The 20,787-nt window shown below is 45.3% G+C and overlaps 1 protein-coding gene across 1 annotated transcript in view; it reads left to right on the plus strand.

The window, feature by feature from the left end:
- Nucleotides 1-20,787, plus strand: part of FDX1 (ferredoxin 1) — a 156,781-nt gene that overhangs the window by 33,407 nt on the left and 102,587 nt on the right. The window contains exon 2 of the mRNA XM_085621536.1: nt 12,268-12,392. Within this exon, the coding sequence (XP_085477662.1) occupies nt 12,268-12,392 (125 nt within the window). The remainder of the gene's footprint in view (nt 1-12,267; nt 12,393-20,787) is intronic.

The following is a 20,787-nucleotide window of genomic DNA, read 5'->3' on the forward strand; positions in this document are numbered from 1 at the left end:
TACTCCGCGAAACACTTCACAATCCCCTCAGGTTCCACAATCGCCTCTCCCCTCTCTCCCGTCAACTCTGGCACCACTCTATTGACCCGTTCTTTCCTGTCCAACCACGCCAGGAGTTTCCCTGCCTTATCACCAACATCATACAAGCGGCCCTGTTGTTCCCTACTGAGGGTCTTAGCGGCGTTCGTCACCAGGTATCTCGTCATTTTCAAAGGGCGCGGCGAGGAACTCCTTCTGCGAATCTCCCAGCCAGCCAAGGGTTGGATTTTGTAAATATGTTGTAAAATCCGGGGGCGAGGCCCTACGAGTACTATATAAATCAGTATAAAAATCAGTAGAGACCTTTAGAATATCCAGGCTGTTCCTGTGACGTATGCCTGCAGTGTCCCGAATTTCCAGAACGTAATTTGAGAATTTGGGTAAACGGATTTCTTGCCCCAATGCTCTGCCTGGGCGTTCACCCTCACCATATTTGCGCGCCATGAAGTACTTCCCTCGAAAACGAGCTTCCCGGTCAGCTGTTTGTTTGTAATCTGAGAGTTTATCTCTGAATGTTGCTATACGCTGCCCACAAGTGTCTTCCCGAGGATCACTCTCTAATTGTTTAAGTTCTCCCTCCAGTGTGCGTAAGTTGCGGCAGAGATCACGTAGGACTCCGAAGCTTTCAGCAATACAAGTCCCCCTGATCGTAACCTTAAACGACTCCCAGACCGTGCCGATCCGTGCGACCGAATCTGTTTCATTGGAAGAAGTCGGTGATTTCTGTGCTCAGCTCAGAATCGAAAACAGTGTCGAGTAGGGCCTCTGGCATCAATCTCCAAAACCTGGGTGAAGCAATCAAATTAAGTGGTGCAACCGTCATGAGTACTGGTGCGTGATCGTGATACGAACTGGCTAGGTGAGCGGCTTGAGTGACCCAGTAGTCTAGACGAGCCCAAGATGAGTACACTGCAGTGTAATGTGTGCCCTCCCTACTATCGGGATTGACATGTCGCCATACATCCGTGAGGCCATGAGCAGTAAACATGTCTGCCAGTACTCCCTGTGTTTTAGTGTAGTGTGAGGGCAGGGGGTTGGACCTGTCTAAGGCGGGTTGGAGCGCGGCGTTGAAGTCCCACCCCCATATGATACGAGTGAAGCCATTTTGGAGTATGCGCCCCCAGAGTGTTGTAAAGAAGTCGGAGTCATCAATGTTCGGCCCTTAACAGCACACCCATGTGACCGATTGGGTACCTAACGTGCCCCATAGCATACAACTCCTCCCAAGAGAGTCTTGTTGTGAGACACCCAGTATGAAAGGGGTATTCTTTTTTATCACAGTACCTCTGGAGTAAGTGGAGGAAGAGGAGAATAAACGTACAGCAGCCGACTTACTGGCAAAAGCGAGAGTGCGTACCGGGTCTAGATGAGACTCCTGTAACATTGCAATGTGAACATGATGCCTATCCAAATATGCAAGGATTTGTCTACTTTTCCGGGCGTCTCGCAGACCTCTGACCTTCCAAGTGAGGAGATTTATTTGTAGTCCCTCAGTGCGTGTATGCATAACAGAGTGGTATTATAATGCCGCTGCATACTCTGAGGAAAAAATAGATAAAAGGGAGGGTGTACCTCTGAGGATGAAGTCCTAAGTCTACCAGTTGGGAAAAGGATGTAATGAAAAAACATCTCGAATAAGTCCCAACCCACCCCGCCCACAACAGCACCCCAATTGTGCCGGCATCATTATCCCTCCCCAGACCTGAACAAAGTCTAAGTGGAAACAATTGTACAGTAGAAAACAGGGAAACACCCAATGGGGGACGCTGGTGTGCAATGGTATCCTCCCCTCTCCCATAACCGTGAAGCCTATTCCCCAAAGGTAGGGGGAAATAAGAGGAAAGGGGGGGGTGCTTGACAAAGTCTAGTTTATTAGCAAAGAGGAGCATCAAGAGAAAGTGCTCGCTAGCGAGAACAAGTTACATATAGAAGTTCTGTATCACTTATCTGTCGATGCGAACAGATCATCAAGTTCAGACATCCGTGAAGCAGCAGGAGTTTGAACTGAAGAGAGAACAGTAAGAGAAGCCAGTGCTCTCCACCAGTAGACTGAACTTCACCAAGTGCAAAGCATCTGGCCTAAAAGAAAGTCCATAAGCATCAACAATGCAGTACAACTGGAGTAACAAGAAAGAAAAGTCGGGTGAGTCCAATTATCAGTCAGTGCTAAGCGCTGGAGATCTTGAGAGGTGCTCCTGCGATTCTCTGGGTGGTGTGATCTTTCTAACAGTATGGAGAAAGTCGTCGACCTGCTGCCCGTTGGTGAAGAAATGCTGCTTGCCTTGGTGTTTAACCCGCAGGCGGGCTGGATATAATAATGCATATTCGATTTGCGCCTTACAAAGCTTTTGCTTGGCCGGCAGCAATTTGCGTCTCGCCTCTTGGACAGCAGCCGTGAAGTCCGGATATATGGTGAACTCGTTACCTTCGAAGTGAACATTTTTCTTGTCTCTGGCCAATTTCAGAGCGGCATCATGGTCTCGATAGTTGAGGAGATGAGCAACTATCGGGCGCGGACTCCCTCCTGGAGGAGGTCTAGGGCCTAAGGAACGATGTGCGCGTTCCACAATCAGTTGAGTGGAGAAGGCCTCCGCGCCAATGGTGGTGCGCAGCAGTCGCTCGATGAAGTCCTCCATGCGCCCAGTGTCGGTGCTCTAAGGGATTCCGATGACGCGGATGTTGTTGCGCCTACTGCGCGCCTCCAAATCTTCATTTTTTGCCGCAATTACCTTAAGGAGCTTGTCCATTTGCGCCATTTGTTGTGTCACGTGAGTCGTGACGTCTTCGTTGTCTGAGATCCGCTTCTCCGCCTCCTTGAGCTGCTCACCGTGTTTCTCCACTTTTAAAACTATGTAGTCCATGCGATTGTTCATGGAATCCATTTTGTTTGAAAGGTATGTGAGGCCGTGTTGCATGGCCAGCAGGAGAGTTTTAACTTCGTCGACCGGAGTGGGCGGAGGAGCAAGTGCCCGCTCGTCCGTAGGAGCCTCTGGGTCCTCGGAGCTGGAGCGTGTGGCCACCTTCTTTGTGTCGAAGGGGAGCTTAGACTGGCGACCATCAGGTTCCCCATGATGATAATAGTGTGAGATGTCGGAGATGTAACCCCAGGAGGGGTCAGGAATGGAAATGTGTGCAACGATCTACACCAAGGTAAAGTCTCTCAGAAAGATTACCGCACTCAACGAGTACGTAAGGGTTGACCACCAGGGGATTTGCCCGCGTTGGGATTCAAATTGTGAAGGGAATGCGACATCCCCGCTTTTGTATGGGTCGCCAGCCCAAGTCTGCAGGAGGTTCCAGATAGAGAAGTCGTTCAATCCCTACAACAGTATCAAGGGTGAGGATTTGCACAAGGTTTGGGCCAGTAAAGAAAGAGTCCGTAGAGTATTATTGCACAGATGAGTTAGTTTGCAGAGTGCCTACAATACCCCGCCCCTACAGCTAGTGGTCGCCGTGGGATCCAGGAGGGCAGCGCTGCGGGGGCTCTGACAAGTCCTGCAGGCATATATCGAATGTCTGGCAGCGATGGATGTGTGTTCATGCGCCACGCGAGTGGCCTCCACCTGCGTACCAATCACTGATAAGGAATCGGCAGGGGGACAGCAACCCCAGTGGCTCGCTGTGCTACCTCTGGTAATCGTCCTCAGTGCAAATTATGTACGGCGTTACTGCAGCCCCTAGCAAGAACAAGCTGGAGAGTTGTCAACATAGCGGTATCCAAGGCTGTAGGCGCAGGGAAAGGCTCTGTGAAGCGGCAGCAGCGGCAGTTTGAGCCAGTGGCGGGTGTCACAAGGTCAAGAAATGTGCGGGCATTGGGCACTATGTGATTGATGTTGGAGGATAGCTCCGCTGTCTGTGTATGCGGGGGTTCACAGCCGGTTCCAGGCGCAGAGGTGCACAGGGCTGCGGGTCTCGAGGTTATGCCGGGTAGTGTAGTAGGCCGGCAAGCAGGTAGTGTTGTGTCCCCCTTCTCCGCCCGTCAAGTGAAGAATCTTGCCTTCTCAATGGGGAGGCCCAGAGCAAGCAATACGGTAGCCCCGCCGCAATGTCGTGAAGGCAGCGGTAGCAGGCGGGGTACACTGCAGTGGAGGGCAGATGGGGCTCAGGTGCCACTTGGGATCCCCGGCGCTCGCTTGCCAGCTCCGGCTGCCGGGGACTTCCATCAGGCACCGCACATGTTCCAGGCGAGGATCCTTGAATCGCCCAGAAGCCTCCAGCAGAATCCACAAGCTCAGATCTCAGCACCGGAGGGGAACCACCAGCTACAGAAGACCCGGCGGACACTTTCAGCAGGAATAACACGTGAATTTAGAAGGATAATTGGCAAATTCTGCTGTCAAGCGTCCATAGGCGTGCGGCCATCTTGGTTGTGCGCCACCTAGCACCCTCTCAGTTTCTGTCTTTGAGGTGGGTAATTCTGTTGTTAATAAAACTGACAATGCTTCTAAGCGCCTTTCAACCTGTGCCTTGAGTACCCTAAGTGTGGCTTGTTGGAACATGGCAGCATTAATAATATAATTAAGGAAATAGATGTCTTTTATTAATTACTGTGATATAGTTTTGTATAAAGATGCTTGGGCCACTTCAAGTCTGGTAAAGGGTGGCTATGTCTTTTACTCTAAACCTACAGACCCCTCTGTTTCTGTTGGAGCTAAAGATGGGCTCTTGACATGGTTTAAGATGTCACTGTATAGTCATGTCAATTTAATAAATATCAACCATAGGGTTATACAAGTGTTTGTTTGTAAAAAAAAAAGTAAACATTTTTGCCATTTAATCTTAATTGGTCAATTTTAATGCTAAACTATCAACTAATACCTTATGCCATGCTTACCACAAGTCTCAGATGAGCAGTGATACTATATCTAATCGATGTGATGTCCTTTCTCGGATTATGTGTCAGAATGGGATATCATCATCACCCTGGACTCTCATGCAAGAGATTTTAATTCCATCCCAATGTTTTTTGGATGGGGCTGCTTTTCTTCTTTTGGTTGTTTATTTGTGTCCTGAAGCCTGATTTAATATCTCTTTGTAGGGGAGGTAATAGCCAAAGATTATGGTGGCCTGAATCCACTAGCTGTTACATTAGAGTTCCTGGTTTCTAGATTACATTATCACACGATGGATAATATATTCATAGTGTTTAAAGATAAAGGTTTGACGCTAGTTTGGAAATTCCCATATCCCTGTGTACATCTGTGTAACCGGCAAAAGCATCATACTGTAAATTTCATAATTTGCCTTCCTACTGAGGTCCGATATGAAGAAGTTAAGTGCTTTGTCAACATGAAGTTTTGATCAAGAGGCCACACAAGAAGTCTGCAGATTATTCATTTGTTTACTCTTGAGAACTTTTATAACTTTAACCTACGGGCTTGACGTGTTGAGCACTCTGCATCCACCATTTTTCCCCTTTTTAAGAAAAGCAATCTACTAGGTCCCCAATGTTATAGACCTAAATCCTTGATTGACCCAATCATGAAAGTAGTAGGTAGAATTTTGCATAATAGAATTTTGAACTGGATCAAAGATCACAAAATTTTAAGTAAACCCAGTATATGTTTAGGGAAGGCTTGAATACAATGGAGCAATGCCTGAATCTACATCTTATTAGTGGCAAATACCCAACCGCCAAAGGCTGCCCCTTGTGCTTGCCTTCATAGAACTTGCCCCCGTATTTGACTGGGTTTACAGGTCTAAGCTTTGGCAGCGTTAAATCCAAATTGGTCCTGATGTTTCGCTAGTCATTTAAAAAAATATAAACATCTGTGTTCCACTCTAACCTACCTGCTAAGGGTAAGGTACCTAAACATGGAAACAATGGTGAGTGCACATAACCTTTTAAAATATACCAGGGTGTGCGTCCGTCAGGGCTGTGTCCTTGCCCTTATTTTATATATTAAAAATCTTAATACATTTTTGATTAACTGTGGGCAGGATGTTCCCTTAATAGACTCCAAGCCCATGTGGCATTTTTATAGTCGGGTAGTACCAGTCCATTGACTCGTATGACTATTGGCCTATAAACTTTGGTTGCTGCATTTGTCCCCTTTATGGAAGATTTTAACCTTTGGACTAATCTCACAAACATGTATGCCTTGTGGACCTAACAGCTCTAGAACGCATACCATCTATGTCAAAAACAAAATATTTCAGGAAGCCTAGCAAATTTCCTTATCTGGGAGTAGTTTTTGACTCTGAAAGTTCATGGCTACCTTGTCTTGCTCCTAACATTTTGTCAGTCGGCTGGCAACGTGTTTAACCTTGCATCTAACGTAGGTTGCCAAAGAATAGACTCACTACTTTGAATGTATAAAATACAGTCTGCACTGATTGCATTGTATGGAGCTCTGATTTGGGGTTACACTCAAGTCAGGAGTTTGCAGTTAAAGGAGAACTGTTTTTGTCCCGGTCTTCTTTCTCTTTCAATTAGCAATTCAATTACTTTTGTCATGAGAAGCTGGGTGTAGGTTATATGAAAGCTGCTATCAAGCTCAGTCGTTTTTTTTTTTGTGGGTCTCTGCATGGTATGATTCAGAGCCCCTAGTTGTCTTACTTAAAAATGGCAATGGAGGCTCTTGGGTAGGTAATTTTATCGTTATTTTCTAATCCCTCTATTACAAATCAGACACAGCCTTGCTCAAGAAGCCCTTTTTAGGTCTCGCCTGAGCCAGCGCTTTAGCGCTGCTCTCGCGAGAGGTTTTGTAAATGGGAGATTGAAAGTGCAAACTAGTGCTTTCAGGCCTCCAAATACAGTGCATGTGTGCCGGGCGCGCGCACCATTTGGCAGCCTGTGTGATCATTTTGCGGCCGCTTTGATGTTCTCAGTGAGCCGCGCGGCCACTGAGAACATCAAAGCGGCCGCGAAAGTGCTCACCATATACCAGCCTGCGTGCCTCTCTCCCTTACCCCCTCCCTTATCCCACTTCCTGCTTGTTCTATGTCCCTGTCAGTGTCCATTAGTCCACATCTCCCCCAGTAACCTTTTAACTGCTTCCCTCCGCATTGCCTCACCCCACCCCCATGCCTGTATCACTGAACTCCCTCTACCGCGCTCCCTCTCACTCTCACTGTGTACACCCATCTCTCGGCACCCGTCCTATTGTGTATGTTTCACCAATCTTTTGTGTTTCTTTCTTTGTATTCACCTTCTCATTCTCTCCAGGTTGTCCCTCCATTAGTGCTCAACTCTCTTCAGTGGGTCTCTTTCTTTTGTTCGCATGTCTCGCTTTGCTTACTTTACTTCATATTTTCTCGACGCCATCTCCTGGTATTAATTGCTCCCCTTTGATCTCCCCAGAATCAATCGGCTCATTACGGGACCAGTCCTTTACATTTCCATATCTGCGACCATCTTTAACAGTCCCCCCTAATCTTTGTGCAAAACAGCACTGTTGTCCGGAGAAGAAAGCGGAACACTTCGATGAGGTAGGCCGCCAGGACTGCAGCCCCAGTTATGTGAGCCCAGCCCACGGCAGCTCAGAAGGCGGCCAAAGGAAGGTCTATTAGCCCAACAGTGGTTGCTCCGTGTGCCTAGTGCATGTGCCAATTTGCCTTGAAGGTAGCTTATTTACAAGCCCCTGCCCCGCCAGGGCGTCACTTTAAAATGGGAATAAGTGATGTACCACCGGCGCAAGGGGCTTGTAAATAAGCCCATGTATTTAAAACGAAATCTGAGAACTCCACGTTTTAAATTAATATAAAAGCTCTGCGCTTTCCCAGCAGAACCCCGTGAATGGAACATTTATGATATGAGAGGCCTTCCAATGTGATCTCACATGTCCCACACTGCTCTTGCCTTTCCTTCTTTTCTTTGTCCTACGTCTTTCTTTCCATGCTCTTTCTTATCCACTTTTCCCTCTCTTCCTCAAGTTCATATCTCTCCATTTCTGTCCCCTTCTCCCCCTTTCCATTTCCCTTTCCTTCTATTAGTTGTTTTCCCTAACTCTTCTATCCTCACTCCTTCAGTCACCCTTTCCTTTCCCTTTCCTTCCCCCACCCTCCCCTTTTCCTCCTCTTCACTTTTCCCTGTCCTTCCCCCTCCCTCCTCTCCCCTCCCCTTTCCCTTTCCATCCATCCATCTCTTCCCTTCCGTTTGCCCTCTCCCTCCACCTCCTCTTCTTCGCTTCCCTTCTCTACTCTTCCCTTTCCATCCCATCCCATACCTCCCCTCTCCTCCCCCTCCTCCTCTCCCTCCCTTTGTGTCAACACCTTCCTGTCCTTTCCCATCCCCTCCACCTCACTCCACCCTGCCTTCCCTTTCCACTCCCTTCTTCCTAATCCTCATTCCTTTTCCCTTCCCCTTTCCTTCCCTTCCCATACCCTCCCCTCCTTCCCCTTTGACATTTCCCTTCCATCTTATTGGTCTCCGAAAACAATTACAACAAGCATTGGCATAGCCAATATGTCTCGCTTTTGGGACCTTATAAGTATTTAGTTATGCAACTGTTGCATGGCTAAACACTTATAAGGTCCAAAAAGCGAGACCTATTGGCTATGCCAATGCTTGTTAGATAGTAGCTGCCTCCCTACAGAGTCAACAGAACTATAAGACAATATGCCATTGTGCAAACCACAAATGGAAAAGAGCCTTTTTTGTTGATTGTCACAAGTAGTTGGCAAAGAGTCTTATACTCCAGATATAAAATTGGCACTATACGCCAACCAGGAGTGTGAAATTCCTATAACCGAATGCCCTGGACATATTGTTTGGGGTCAAGGACAACACGTTTTCAGGTTTACTTTGTCCTTGTGGGGGGGGGGGGGGTCGTGGGAAAGTAGGCCCAACCTCCTGCAGCACAAACCCTTGGGCTTCCAAGTTACAGTTCCACATTATGGAGCAAGAAAGGGAAATGACTGCTGTTGAGGTAATATTTGTGTCGATATGTTTACACTGTTCGAACTTGTATTTATGGTTCATTAATGCAAAGTGTTTATTATTAGGGTGGGCGCTGTCAAAAAATTTTGTAAGCTTGGACTGCACTACTGACAGTGGTTCCAGTAAAAAGAGGTGTACAAACGTTTGCAAAGTTCAACAATACGAGGCTACGTACAATGCTCTCTGATTTGATGCAAATATTTGCGTAAGCTTGAAAGCGAGATGGATGATTCTTTGCTTTCAAAATAAAATGTTCACAAAAAAATTGAAAGAGAAAAAAACGCTTTGCTAAACTACTATGACATTTAAGGTACATATCTTTGAAACATCATTTAGTAAAAGGCGTTGAGGTATGCTAGTGATCCAAAAAGTATTTATAATAGAAAGTCTGTGTAACCAGTTTCAACAAGATTCTGGGAAAAATTTAAATAAACAAGCATTGGCCAAAACAATAAGTCAGAAATTGGTTATCAGTCTTTTGGTTTTGTCAATGCGTGTCTTGTTTTGACATGGCTTTTGTGAAACTTTATTGTTGTGGGAGATGCTGAGCTCTTACTATTGTAACAAACCGTGGCAAAAAGCACAAATGTTATTTCTTCTCCAAAGCATATATTAACATAGTAGTTCCTGGCACTGAACAAAACTACTTTGCGTGCTGCTATGTTCCTTGTGAAAGGGCAGATTGTGATAATTCTCAGTGACATCAGCCGATAGATGGATAGAAACAAAGATAACATTTAAAAAAAAACAAAAAGTATTGGTTAACACCAGACCTAATTAGGGGCCTAATTCTTAAGGAAACTCACAAAAGTACACCCATGGTATGTCTTTGCATTGGTACACATGTACGTACTCCATGAATTCACAGACATTACGAAAGCAGACCAAGAAATCGTACTCCTAGAAAGTATTTGTGAACTGTAAATGCATGTGTAGATTTGCTAATGCGAATATCTGTTAAGCGTTTACTAGTTCACATTCCCTCCAACCACTTTTTTCCCAATCCTAGAATAAGTTTTACTTATGACCCTTGTCAAGAGTACATTTCGAACTTTTCTCAGCATGGGAAATGATTAGAGAAGAGATGGTTAAAACACCTAAAACATGCAAGTAGTAGGTTTGTATAGACTCAAAAGGGCATTCCAACCTTGGAAATATTGCTTATTGCAGAAAGATGACAAAATAAGGAAACTGCTAGTATTCACGCCCTACAGTAGTACTAGAACTGGCATAATCTGAGAGACTATTATCCCAGCTCTTATATAATGAGACTACTGCCATGCATGGCACCAAAGGGATAAGTAGATTTTTTTACAGGCTAAGTAGATTTATGAAGCAACCTGTCCCATCGACAAGTATCTATTTTATTGAACGCCACACCTTTGGCCACCTTTTCTTCTTTCATTTGTTATTGATCCTGCCTATATGATGAGGTATCCAATCAGACACTTTACATTTTGTAAAGAAAATGTTATTGTCTGTAAATGAAAAGATTTTTAATTCTGTTACCAAAAGGCATAATTTTAAGAGATGTAGGCAGCATTATGTTTTTACAGATATTAACGGGACCGGACGTATGTTTTGCTTGTAGGTCCTTTTTTAAAATCAGCAATGCATAATAGTAATTCTATGCTTCTTTAAACGAGGTTTACTTATCTTTTTGGAAAATCTTTTTTATGTGTATATAATGTAATCATTTAATATTGTTTATTTGATTGATTGAAGTTACCTTTAGAAGCACAAACTCATTAGGCAATTAGTGTCTTTTGAGAAAACTATACTCCGTTATAATTGCAAAACCAGCATTGGCATAGCCAATAGGTCTCGCTTTTGGGACCTTATAAGTGTTTAGCCATGCAACAGTTGCATAACTAAATACTTGTAAGGTCCCAAAAGCGAGACCTATTGGCTATGCCAATGCTTGTTTCTGTTTATTACTGCTCTGTAGTAATGGCGGCGCACGGGTGCCACCATTACTACATAGAAGTAATAAACAGGGGGAAAAACCTGGCTCACAGCCGTGCGGCGGTGAAAGTGATCGCGATCAAACATCAAAGCGGGCGTGCGGCCGCGAAAGTGAGGCGTGCGCGCCCGCGCACATGCACTGTAGCTCTAGGCTACAGTGGTAGCACTTTTTTGAGCCCTCACAAAAAGTCTCGCCAGACCAGCCCTAAACAGTGGTCAAGCAGCTACCTTCTGAATATGTACTTCTAAATCCTCTTCATGTGTTGGTCCATGTAAGCTATAGGGAATCAAATATAGAAGAACTACTTCATGATAAACTAGCATCCCAGTCTCCCGTCAACTGTGGAGCTCCCAGGGTTCCCCTTTTTCCTATTTTCAGCCTTTACTTTCTTCATCTCTGGACACATTTCGATGTTCTGGAGCTAGCCTTTTCCTCTGCAGGCGACATGCATATCTACTTTGTTATATGGTCCTCAGAATGATCTCTCCTTATTGATCTTACTGTAGAGTATCCTGGAGGAGAGGATGAGGCAGAGTAATTGAATCTTAATGGAAATAATTCTTCCGCTTCTGCATTTTGTCTCCACTTTTCCCACAGCTGTGGTCACAAAGTGCCTTTCTTCGAGTTGGCCAGAGGCCTACATGTCTTCCTGGATAACAACCTCTGCATAAAAACACAAAAGAGAACATTGTGATTAACAGAGTCTTCTTTTCATCCGGGAGTAGTTTCAAATACGTCACACCTTCTCTGCGTGCTGCTGCTACGGGCCATTTCATAATGCCAAAATGTATTCCACCACCCATAGAATCTTACCAAATGTAAGTAAAGTGAAACTGAGGTGAGACTAATTGCTCATCTTGGAAAATGTCCCCAGTGCTGAAAAGCCTCCAGTGGGTTACTAGTGAGCAAGAGACTGTGCCAAGATTCTTGTCCACTCCCAACCTCAGCAGCCAGAAGAACGGTCCACAGAGATAGGTACTTCCCTGGTTTGGTCCACAACCTTTGGAACTGATTCACATACATATCTGAGGTGTCCCAACCATATATTAATGCAGGCGGTTCAAAATCGTCTTTACATAAAATCCTCCCTTTCCAACCTTTTTTTCTGCTATGTCCTACTGCAGGTTAAGGCCTTGACGCAATTTGATTCGTAGCATGCACATTACAAGTCACTTAAATATATTTAGCATGTTCAAAGATCTCCATTGACTGTGACAAAAACACAGTGCGGTGGACTTACTGCATTATCAAATAGGGTTAGTTACAAATGCACTTTCAAATTTCCTACTATAGCCCAATTTGCTTTTTCCTTATGTTTTGCACCATTGAGAATTGTGTTGTTTTCTTGAGTGAATTTGCAAACATTCTGTTTCTGTTTTAGCTCCAAAGATGAAGTCACTGTCAATTTTATAAATCGTGATGGGGATAAACTCGTAGCAAAAGGAAAAGTTGGCGACTCACTATTGGATGTAGTGGTTGAGAAGAATCTGGATATCGATGGTTTTGGTAAGAATAGAATTTCAAATTAATATATGTTTTCAGTTTTTTTTAAGACTCGCATATGTTATCCGTTTGGGCATCAGCGAACTAGCTGTTGATTTCAAAACACAACAATAACCTGTATTTGTAAAGGCCATGTTCACCGGTGACTTGCTTGACAAATGACTGGTCATGGCTTCCTTTTTATATGTGACTCTCCAACGGTAGCTTAATGAAGCAGTCAGGGCTTGCTGTAGGGTTGCCAAGGGTTTGTGACTATAGACTGCATGACACAAATAATCACAAACTGTAAAGATTGAATGTCTAGACAGTGTTATGTTATTGAGAAAGCCATTAAACTCTATAGTTCAAAATATAGGTCAGTTAAGAATTGTGACTAGATGGCTCCTAGTACTTGTTATGGCTAAAAGACTATCTTAATCCGTTTTATAGTGGTTGAGGGAAAGATGATGTAGCTGAATTTAGGGTCAATGCCGTCCCATGGTTGGGGTTCTCAAACCAACTTGCAAGTTTTGGTCTGGTTTTGACGGTTTAAAAATGGCTTGTAATCTCCAGTCTTTCACAAAGGGAGAACCCATTTGTTGACTTAAAAGGCAGATGAGACATGTTGCAATAATTGTGTCTCTTTCTAGCTGACCTTTCCCCTTTTTACCATGCTCCACATGGCAATCTACCAATATAACATAATAGGTTGGAACCCTTCTGTAGCTGTTAGCAATTTCAGGAAAGAGAAGCGATTTGGTCTGAATCACATAATGTGATTTGGTCAATTGCGGAAGTACAAATTAGAGCTCTGGGTTTCAAAGTTTGCAACTTGGCCCCTAAGGAGATCTTCTTTCTTTTGCAACAAATATGCAATAGTGACTTATTTTCATGTAAGTTCAATTACAGGTCAAGAAATAAGAACATTTGTGATTTGGTACTGGGTTGGGTACCAGGGTTTCATAACTGCCTCTATCTCCGTAGGCCTCAACATGCAAGGTGAAAGACAGTTATGCTTTAGGTCTCTTAGCCTCTCTGGCTACTGAGTATAGTGCATTCACTTCACATCAGCTATTTTTAGTGAAAGAAGATTCTTATTAACTGGGTCTGGAGGGTTCTAAACTGCAAGTCCATTGTGGTCCTACAAGAACAAATTAACAATGAAATTTGAGAATCTTGGAGAGTAGAAATGTCTACTCCTGATCTAAATGTATAACCTTGTGGGTATTTGCAAAGTAAAAAAAATCTACACCTGAAAATACAGATAGTTTTCCAGGTATAAGACTCTCTGCTCCTATGTCTGGCGCCCCCTCCCCTGTTCTATCCCTTCCTCGCCTTTACCCACCCTTTATTATGTTGTAAATAGATAAATCATAGCTGAATCTTTCTCTCAAGTAGGTGAATATTAATGGAAATCCAATCATGTGAACCAGGATTTCTTGTTTGCATGCAGAAATCGTTATTTTACTCCCACATACACATTTCACTTCAAGGTGAAGGCGTAACAGATGTTGGGACTCCTGATTTTGAAGCACAGATCATTTGGTCTGTTTCTAATTCCTTTGGTAATTGTACACCTGAGTATTGTCTGCACACTCTATCACCTTTCTCTTCCCCAGTTTTCGGTAATTGGCTTCACCCAAAGCAGCACAGTTTGGTCCGGCTTTTTCAGTTCAGTTTTCTTTAGCTAAGACCTTCCAACTTGTGATTTTTAGTGTCTCGTTGTAATAACGCCCAGTTCTTTGCTCCTTTGCAGATTCATTTGGCTCATCTGCTTCAGATGTGGCTACCAGAGATCTCCCAGCAGATATTGTTGGCTTTGATATCTCAAGGTTTTTCTCAAGTGCTAATTGAGGGCAAAACAACAAGTATGCCTTTTGATTTCCCCATTTTATTTGATGATACATACACTTTTAATTATCTTTTGATTGTACTTTTTTTAGACAACCCTATAGTGCAGCTGAGAGCAAGATTTTGTTGTGTTTTGAGAACTGATATTGTACCCAGGGGTCTGATTCACAAAAGAACTTAAGTGTAGTAAAGTTACGAGTGCAAAGTCTTCGCACTCAAGTCGGAATCTCAGACCAGTACACTCTGCAGTGCACCTTGCGGAGATTCTGCAACCTGTGTGGAAACCCCAGACTTTACTACACACAAGTCCCTTGGTGAATCGGGCCAGAGTCTTTTTCATCTTCCCTACTGATTTTGCCAGCACAGTCTAGTGTGTACTCAACTTTGTCAGAAATCATGAGAAGGATTGGGTGATGTAGACTTTTCTACTACTGTAGAGAAAGGCATTACTTGCATATAGAAACAAGATTTTAAAACGAGTCAAACCAAAGTCTGTTCATGCAAACCGTACACTTTTCCTGAAAACCTTCAAGGTTCTGGCGGTTTCTCTCAAACCGTACCACAAGGTTCTCCCATACATTTTCTAAGATTGAAACCTGTGAAGAAGCTACTTTTTTTCTTCTCTAGTTCTTTTTTATTAATGACAATACTAATATAATACGACAGAATTATACATCATTATACAGTGCATGACAATCATAGCAGTACAATCTTGATTCCCATCCCATTCTATCTTTTCCATTTTAGCTAATGATTCTATGATATCCTGCTTATTCTGCGACTGGAGTCAGTTGGAGGGTCGCCTGTCGAGGTTCACAGAGATTTCCCTGTACTCGTTACATCTACCCCATATTTGTGACCATTTCCTTGGGCACACCTTGATTCATACACTGTTTGTTTCATCAACATACACCAGTCCAGGTCTTTCTTCCATGCTGTAATCGTTGGTGCCTCCCGCGCTCCCCATAACCTTGCGATGTTACGTTTACCTACTAACATACCCAGCACCACCTAGGTCTTTTCCTTGCTACCGAGGTCCGTGGGTTCCCAAATATTTAAAAGGCATAGTCTTATCGTGTGTTTTACTTGGGATCCTATACATTGGGTCACTGCAGACCAATAGCGCTGTATGTGCACACATTCCCAGATAATCTGTATAATGTTCCCTCCCTGCCGCATTCTCTACCACAATTAGAGTCTTGTCTGTATCCCAATTTCACAAGAGGTGGGCCTGCCAAATACACCCTATGTAGAACTTTGAGTTGCACAGGTTTTAGTCTGGAAGAGATCGCCGCCTCCGGGGGGGAAGCCAAGACTTCCTGCCAGTCCTCATCTTCCATATCTCCCACGTCAGTTACCCAGTGTTTGCGCTACCTCAGGAGGGGATCCGTCAAATTGTTAATTAACTTCTGATAGGTCAGTGATATGGCTTTTTGGGTCATATGACCACCTAGAATTCTTCTTCCAGCTGGGTGGATTCTACAAGGGATTCCCCTTTTGGAATGACTGATCTTAAGGCATGTCTTATTTGTAGGTATCTGAAGTATTCTTTGTCCGCCATTTCGAATTCCGTCTCCAGCTGCGCAAAGGGGACCACATCTCCCTTTTTCCATAGGTCTCCCACCCTTGATACCCCAATCATGTCCCATTTATCAAAGCCCCTGGTATTTCTCAAAGTGCAGAATCTGTCAGAGTCCCACAACTGGATCATCTGTGTGGTGTTTCCCTCCCCCCCCAGGCTTTTATTTGCGGTATGCCATATACTGACCTCATGATCGGTGGGGGCTGTTAAACTCAGTTTTGTTGTTTAAATATAGCTCTTTCGTATAGTCACCACTTGGGAGGAGCCAACGGTCCATATTATACCCAGAGTCATCACGGGGTCTATACATGCCGTGGTTTATGGCTGCTAGGTGAGCTGCCCAATAGTACCTGCGCACATCCGGTAGTCCTATACCACCGTCGTACCAGCCTCTTATCAACTTCTGTGTCGCATTGCAGGGAGGTTTCCCATCCCATAGAGGTTCTCTCTGCTCTTCTTCAATGGCCCTGAAATAGTCTGTTCGAATCTGGTGTGGCGAATTTTGCAAAATATATAAAAAGCGCGTCAGAGACATCATTTTAAATAAAGCGGCTCAACCTAGCCGGTACAGGGGAGGAAGAGTTTTCCAATGTCTGACATCGCTTTTCAGGCGCTGCCGAGGGAATCGGAGGTTACGTTCATAGTATAGTGATGGATCTTTGGTGACATACACCCCCAGGTACTTGAATCCCTCCTGCGCCACTTCTATCTGATAGTTTTGGGGTAGGGAGGGAAAACTTCCTCTCAGCACATGTGGACAGATTTCCCCCAGGTTATGGTGTATCCAGAGTATCTACCAAAATTAGTGAAAATATGGAGTGCACTATTACGAGGCCTTCGTGAGGCCAAGTGCAGAAGTATATCATCGGCATACAATGAGATGCGTTCTTCCCAGCTCTCCGATTATCTTAGGCCCGTGATGATAGGATCTTTCCATATCCACCATGCCAGCGGCTCAAGCAGCAGAGCGAAGAGCAACGGGACAGCCCTGTCTAGTTCCTCTTTTGCGAATGAATGTTGATGATTTTCGGTTATTTACTAACACTTGCGCAAGTGGCTCGGTGTACAGAAGTTAGATCCAGCTTAGAAATTGGGGACCAAATCCCATTTTTTTTTAGTACAGCTTACATATATGGCCACTCGATGGTATTAAATGCCATGGTGGTGTCTAACGACGCCACCGCTACATCTTCTTGTATAGTGTCGGTTCTGCTCAGCACTCCATGCAGCAGACGGAGATTGAGTGAGGTATTCCTTCCTGGTATAACGTCCGACCGATCTAGGTGCACAAGCTTGGTGATCACTTGGAGCAGTCGGGTGGCCAGTATCTTTGCCAAGATCTTTACTTCGGTGTTAAGTAGCGATATTGGTCTGTAAGAGGAACACTTATTTTTAGGTTTACCACTCTTGTGGATGACCACAATAGTAGCCAGCCGCTGATCTGCCAGGAGCTTTCCCTATTCCTGGCTTTCCTGAAACATCTTGGTGAGGTAGGGCGCTATTTTACTAGGAGCAAGTTTATACAGCTCTATGGGCAAGCCGTTGGGGCCCATCGCCTTTCCGGGTTGTAGGTCTCCTATTGCCTGCACAACCTCAGCAGTGGTGAGCTCACAATCTAGTGCCTCGAGATCTTCTGGTGGGAGGGTGGGTAGGGGCATATATAATAACAGGGTTGCTGATTCATCCGCTGTGGAAACTGCATGGGACTTATAAATCTGCTTAAAATAGCTCACAAACTCATCCGCAACCACTTGAGGGTCTCTGATCTGTCTATTCAAGTCATCGACTAGTTCAACTACCAGCATGTTGGCTTGCTCTCTATGGTCCAACCAAGCTAATAGCTTCCCTGCTTTATCTCCACTCTCATAAATTTTGCAACGCGTGGATCTAAATTGGGCTCGAGCGGCGTCTGTTTATTTTGAGCAGGTGTTTGTCGTCCTCCTCTAAGCTTTCCCCCCTCGACCCTCTTTCGAGTTCTAGGATGTCAGCTTCTAGTCTGGTGAGTTGTGCATTCTTTTCCTTTCGAGTCACAATGATCAGAGAGACCGCCTGCCCCCTGGCTACTGTTTTGAACGCCTCCCAGAGCGTCGGAGCGGAGTCCACCAAGCCCTCATTCTCCTGAAAGTAATGTTTTGTCTTGATAGTAGGGTTCTTGAGATACCAGGGATTTATTGGAGCAACTCTTCCCACCCGTGGTTTGTGCACTCCTAGCAGGGCCCATATTGGGGTATGGTCCGATATACCCCTTGCCAAATGACGCACTTTAACCTGTCCCACCTGCCCTGCCGGCACTATAATGTAGTCGATTCTAGAGAGGGAGCTGTGGTCCCCAGAGTGAAAAGTAAATTGTCTCTCTAAAGGGTTTAGTATGCGCCAGGCATCAGCCAGGCCCATTGCTCCCAGGAAGTCATTCACCTGCGTTCACAAGGGGGAAACGTCCCTCAGTAGGGAGCGTTCTAGTTGTCCCGATACTATCGAGTTAGTCTCCACCCATCCCGAGCCACCCCTCAGGAAAGGCAAGAAGCAGATCTCCTAAGTCATTGAAGACCATGCCCTGAAGACCCGGTGGAATATAAACCGACACCACTGTGAGAGTTTTGCCCTCCCAGCTCCCCATGATCACCACATATCTGCCCAGTTTGTCAGTCCAGACCTGATCTATGGTCATCAGGAACTTCTTCCTTATCATTACACCAACTCCCCTGGATCCACTAGTGAACGCCGAGTGAGCCGCTAATTTATATCTCCATCTTGTTAAGGCCCCACATGTGTTCCCCACCAGATGTGTCCTGCAGTAGGGCGATGTCTGGGGCGTGCCTTTTTATATATTGAAGTACCATCCCTCGTTTAAGCTTGTCCCCCAAACCATTTACATTCCAGGATAGCAGTCTGATCCCCTTTTTGCTACCCATACCCGTTACCCTCGACGTCTGTGGTCTTAAGCAATCTATTAGTTTTGGAAAAATTGATTCCTATTTCCTTTTGTCTGCGAATGCCCTCCTGAGGGGGGAGGGTGTGTGAGCCAGCCCTTGTGAAATATTTTGAGAACTCAAGGCCCCCATTTATACTCTGAGTTACTGTCGTCTAAACTACTCTTAAGACAAAACAAACTACCCATACCCCTCCTCCCTGCTTCCCTACATTTCGGGCTTGAAACTGCCCCTATCCCCAACTATGCAGAGCGCCTGTCTCCCCATTTGAAACTAACTTAAAAGTGATGGGGGCTGTCCACTCTGCTCTCCGTGCCTGCTGTTACTGCCCATTTGAACATATCATAAGCATGTAATAAAGATAATAAGTATTCAAAACAGAGAGTCACTTAGCACATGGTGAGAGTGATCTGGAGGCCGTGTTCTTCATTCCGTCAGATTAAGTTCTTTACTCATAAATTCTCAGTCTGTGATCCATTGCTGTCCATTTTAGCTATCAACCTTCTGGATCCTTGTCATCGGCTGGTTGCCTTTGCGGTCCATCTGGTCCTGTACGTCGTCTGGGGGATCTCTCCCTTTGCGATTGGGAGCCATTTCTATGGACGGGTCTCCACCCATCCATCCATTCTCGTGCCGCCTCTGGGGTGTCGAAGAACCATATCTTATCCTCTGCTTCCACCCGGAGTTTGGTGGGGAATAACATTTAGTACTTCAAACCCTTTGCTTGGAGTCTGGCTTTGGCCCCTTGGAACGAGCATCTCAGTTTCTGCACATTTGCAGTATAGACAGGGAAGGAGGCCGCAACACTGTTTTAGAATTTGATTGGTGGAGCTGTGCGGGCTGTTTGCAGGACCGCGTCTTGGTTCCTGAAGTTAAAAATCTTGCCAACAATGGCCTTGGCCTCCCTCCTGGGACTCGGTGTGCCCTCTCCATTGAAAAATGAAAAAAAAAGTTGGATAGATTTTTAGGCAGGAGGTGCTTAGTGATTAGTTCTTCTACACAAAGGTCTGGGGTGAGTCCCTCCGCCCGTTCAGGCACTCCAATTATTCTAATGTTGTTCCGGCGTGATCTGCCTTCATATTCTTTCATCTTGCTTTCCAAGGTCTTGCTGACCTCCTGCAGTTGTTTGATCTGATGTTGCATTGTTTTGGACTCTTGGTAGAGGTTGGATGTGGTGACTTCTACAGTCTTGACCCGGTCGTTGATTTTTTGCAAGTCCACCCGGAGAAGTGTGACCTCGGTTGTTATTGCATCCATTCTACTCTCGAGTGATGTTCTCACTCCGGTGATTGCCTCCATGAGGTCTTTCAGTGACGGGTCTTCTTAATCGTGTTGCGACCCCGTCTTTGCCTCTGCCCCCGGGGGTCCATCAACAGTTGAATTTTTGGACATGGCGTACCTATCGAGTTCTGTGTGGTGCGTGCCTTTGGCGCTCTTGTTACTAGACATTGTGGGATACGGATCTGAAGAAGTGGAGCGAGAGAGGAGTGCCCCCTTAGCCCACATTTCGGCCCGGACTCCCAGGCAACTGCTCGCTGCCAGTCTGTGGAGCGCTACCACTGCATGCCCCATGCGGCCTTTCAGGGTTCATCCAGAGGAGTTTGACCTCCTGTCTTTAAGAGGTCTAGGAATGGTATCGGCCATCCTCAGAACGGATACACGCCTAAGTAGCTGCCGGATGCTCTCCTCACTGGAACACAAGGGCAGGGAGAATTGTTCGCGGGGGAGGGGACGTCACCACACTCCCCCAGGATTGTTTCTCTTGTGTGGGTAGGTTCAGTTTTTCCCCTCTATGATTTCTCACAGTTCCTGTGTTCTAGCTCGTACTTGGGGAAGGTAGATCTAGGTAGGTTAAGCTTTTAAGATCTATCATCCACCCACAGCTAGACAAGTAGTTCTCTTCTAGCCCCAACGAACCTCCGTGTGGCCCTTTAGCGTAGCGTGCTGTGTAGACCCCACACTTCGTCCTTGACCGCCTTGAGGTTTATGACAGATGCTCTTTTGCTATCCTAAATAGCTCCTCAGCTACTGCCCTTTCAGTAAGTTCTTTTACTTT

The sequence above is a fragment of the Triturus cristatus genome, chromosome 8, assembly GCF_964204655.1.
Source record: "Triturus cristatus chromosome 8, aTriCri1.1, whole genome shotgun sequence".
Taxonomy (NCBI): domain Eukaryota; kingdom Metazoa; phylum Chordata; class Amphibia; order Caudata; family Salamandridae; genus Triturus; species Triturus cristatus.